This window comes from Helobdella robusta, assembly GCF_000326865.2.
Source record: "Helobdella robusta unplaced genomic scaffold HELROscaffold_92, whole genome shotgun sequence".
Classification (NCBI taxonomy): Eukaryota; Metazoa; Annelida; class Clitellata; order Rhynchobdellida; family Glossiphoniidae; genus Helobdella; species Helobdella robusta.
Window position 1 is genome coordinate 139,302 of NW_008705527.1, and position 1,110 is coordinate 140,411.

Genomic DNA, 1,110 nt, shown 5'->3' on the forward strand with positions numbered 1-1,110 from the left:
ATGGAATTAAATCTTTCGACTCGTTCCCTGTGTAAGGAAGCCGGTTTCAGTGAGACCGCCCTGTCATCATCATCAGGCGGCCTTACCACGATTTCAGAATCAGTGACAAGAAGAACAGCAGACGAACAAGAGGAAGAAGTTGACAACAGTAACATATGTAACACAGAAGATTTCTGTGAACAAAACTCATGTTGCAACTTAGAGGACAAAATATCAGCTCTCGAAAGCACAGTCACACAACTAAGAAACAAGAACGAAGAGTTACGAAAGTTGTATGTGTCACAAATGGAAGAAAATAATAGATTCAAAAATGAAATTTCACTTCTTGTGAAGACACATTTAAAACAGACTGATTCTGGCATTCATGAAAATCAGGTCACCAGTGGAATGAACGAAAAGCATGAGAAAGGAGACCAAAAAACAATAGCAGGTCATGATGAACCTGAACCAATTGTAGTATTAAATACCCAGCTGAATGCACTAACTGCTGATTTCACTAAGGTGAATACAAAATTTGATTTGTTTACTGCACATGTCAACTCACTTTCAAAGATTGTCTATCGCCTTGATTCTGATGTTCAGAAGTTTGTTAAGAAACATTCTTTGATAATTGAGAACCTATGTCCTAAGGAGGACATTTCAGCGATGGAGATGCTACTTGTTTTTGTAAATTCAGTCCTCAACGTGCCCATCACTGATTTAGACATTGAGAATCTGCACATCATCAGCAGAGGTGAGGAGGAAAAACCAGGAAATGCCACCCCAGATAAAGTGAAGCTGGCAAGACCTAGACCACTGCTAGTTACATTCACCTGCTACAAAACTCAATCTCACATTTACAAAGCCTGGCTGTCTTTCAGGAGTAAAAGCCTGACTGGCTCCCTATCCCATGAGAGAGGTCAGGGCATCACAATCAAAGAATATTTAACAGATCCACAGGAAGAGGTTTACAATCAGGCCCTGAAATTAAAAGAAGAACATCTAGTTGTCGACTGTTGGACTTACAAAGGGAAGAGTTACATTAAAAAGTTGAGTGGAGATGTCTGCGAGTTTTGTAATAGGAATGAAATAGTACCGAAAACAGAAAACTCCAGTTGTCTAGTGATGTGA

At 39.5% G+C, this 1,110-nt stretch overlaps 1 protein-coding gene across 1 annotated transcript; it reads left to right on the forward strand.

The window, feature by feature from the left end:
- Nucleotides 1-1,110, forward strand: HELRODRAFT_182760 (hypothetical protein; the record flags this gene model as incomplete). The annotated part of the gene is made up of 1 exon (XM_009033488.1): nucleotides 1-1,110. One exon carries the CDS (start codon nucleotides 1-3, stop codon nucleotides 1,108-1,110), a length of 1,110 nt encoding a protein of 369 aa, XP_009031736.1.